The sequence below is a fragment of the Nanorana parkeri genome, unplaced genomic scaffold, assembly GCF_000935625.1.
Source record: "Nanorana parkeri isolate BGI_ZX_2015 unplaced genomic scaffold, ASM93562v1 scaffold3785, whole genome shotgun sequence".
Lineage (NCBI taxonomy): Eukaryota > Metazoa > Chordata > Amphibia > Anura > Dicroglossidae > Nanorana > Nanorana parkeri.
This window is the reverse complement of record NW_017310053.1, coordinates 14,869-16,113: the sequence shown is the minus strand read 5'-3', so window position 1 is coordinate 16,113 and position 1,245 is coordinate 14,869. Positions and strand designations below refer to the sequence as shown.

General features: G+C 59.7%; 1 protein-coding gene across 1 annotated transcript in view; it reads left to right on the top strand.

Moving 5' to 3' along the window:
* LOC108803479 (solute carrier family 52, riboflavin transporter, member 2-like) overlaps positions 1-1,245 on the top strand; it is a 29,169-nt gene that overhangs the window by 13,216 nt on the left and 14,708 nt on the right. Inside the window, exon 4 of the mRNA XM_018575320.1 lies at positions 1-645. This exon is cut by the window's left edge and continues 6 nt beyond it. Within this exon, the coding sequence (XP_018430822.1) occupies positions 1-645 (645 nt within the window). The remainder of the gene's footprint in view (positions 646-1,245) is intronic.

The following is a 1,245-nucleotide window of genomic DNA, read 5'->3' as shown; positions in this document are numbered from 1 at the left end:
GCACAGCGTGCCGTATCTCCTCCTGGTTTACCTCCTGTCTCTGGGCTGCTGCACCTCCAATGTCACCTTCCTGCCCTTCATGTTCAGCTTCCCCGGGCAGTATGTGCGCAGCTTCTTCATTGGCCAGGGCCTCAGCGCCCTCTTCCCCTGCTTCCTGGCCCTGGGTCAGGGGGTCGGCCGGCTCCAGTGCCGGAACAACACCTTCGGCAATGCCAGTGTGCCGCATTACATGGAGGAGAACTTCCCGGCCTCCTCCTACTTCTGGGGCCTCTTCGCGTTCCTGGCGGTCTCCGCCCTGGCCTTCGTCGTCTTACCTCTGTGGCAGAAGAGTGACAGGAAGCATGCCGAGCAGGAGCCCGGGGCCGGCCCGGTGCCTCAGGACGGAGCGAACTCCGAGGATTCCTACCCCCTGCGGAGCTCCGAGGAGGACAAGGCCGAAGTCGCCGAGCGTCCGTTCTGGACGTCACGGAATATCTACCTGCTGGTGCTGCTGGGCGTGTCCAACGCATTGACCAATGGCGTGCTGCCCTCTGTGCAGACCTACAGCTGCCTTCCCTACGGAGCCGACGCGTACCACTGGTCTGTGGTGCTGAGCAACATCGCCAACCCGGCCGCCTGCTTCATCGCCATGTGTGTCCTGTGCAGGTGAGAAGACGATGCTGCTGCTCTCATCAATTCCTCCCGTCATCAGTCATTGGCATTCGTACAAGCACAGAGCTAGTGCTGGGCTTTCTTATTAGAAGGCCCAGCATGCACCACACACTGACCCTGGAAGCATCCTCCATTAAATGTTCGAATACAGGTTCCCTCCGGTGATCATGCTAATAGGCGGGGAGCAGAGAGATGACGTCATCAGTCTGCTGCTATTTCACTGTCCAATCAGAAGCTGGGGGCGGGGCGCTGACCCGGCTGTACTCCGCAGCTGCAGCATGAGAAAAGTCTGGTCACCAGCCTGGTTTGTGCTGCTGGCGGGGCTGTGTAAATCTCCGGACTGGATGGGGTTAATGGACTCCCCATTACAGTCCCGGTCATAGGACAGAGGGGGAGAGGGGGGGGGGTTATGTAGACATTGGGATGGAATTATCGGTGTGGTGCTGTCAGACCCCCTCGGGGTGCCGGAACCCTCATCACTGACATAACACTGCGGATTCATGGAAGGGGCGGGCCGGCGCTCCGTGTGACCCCCGTGTTTATACATTCCACCGGCCTTGTGATGATCACACCGCTCCCCCATAATGGATTCCA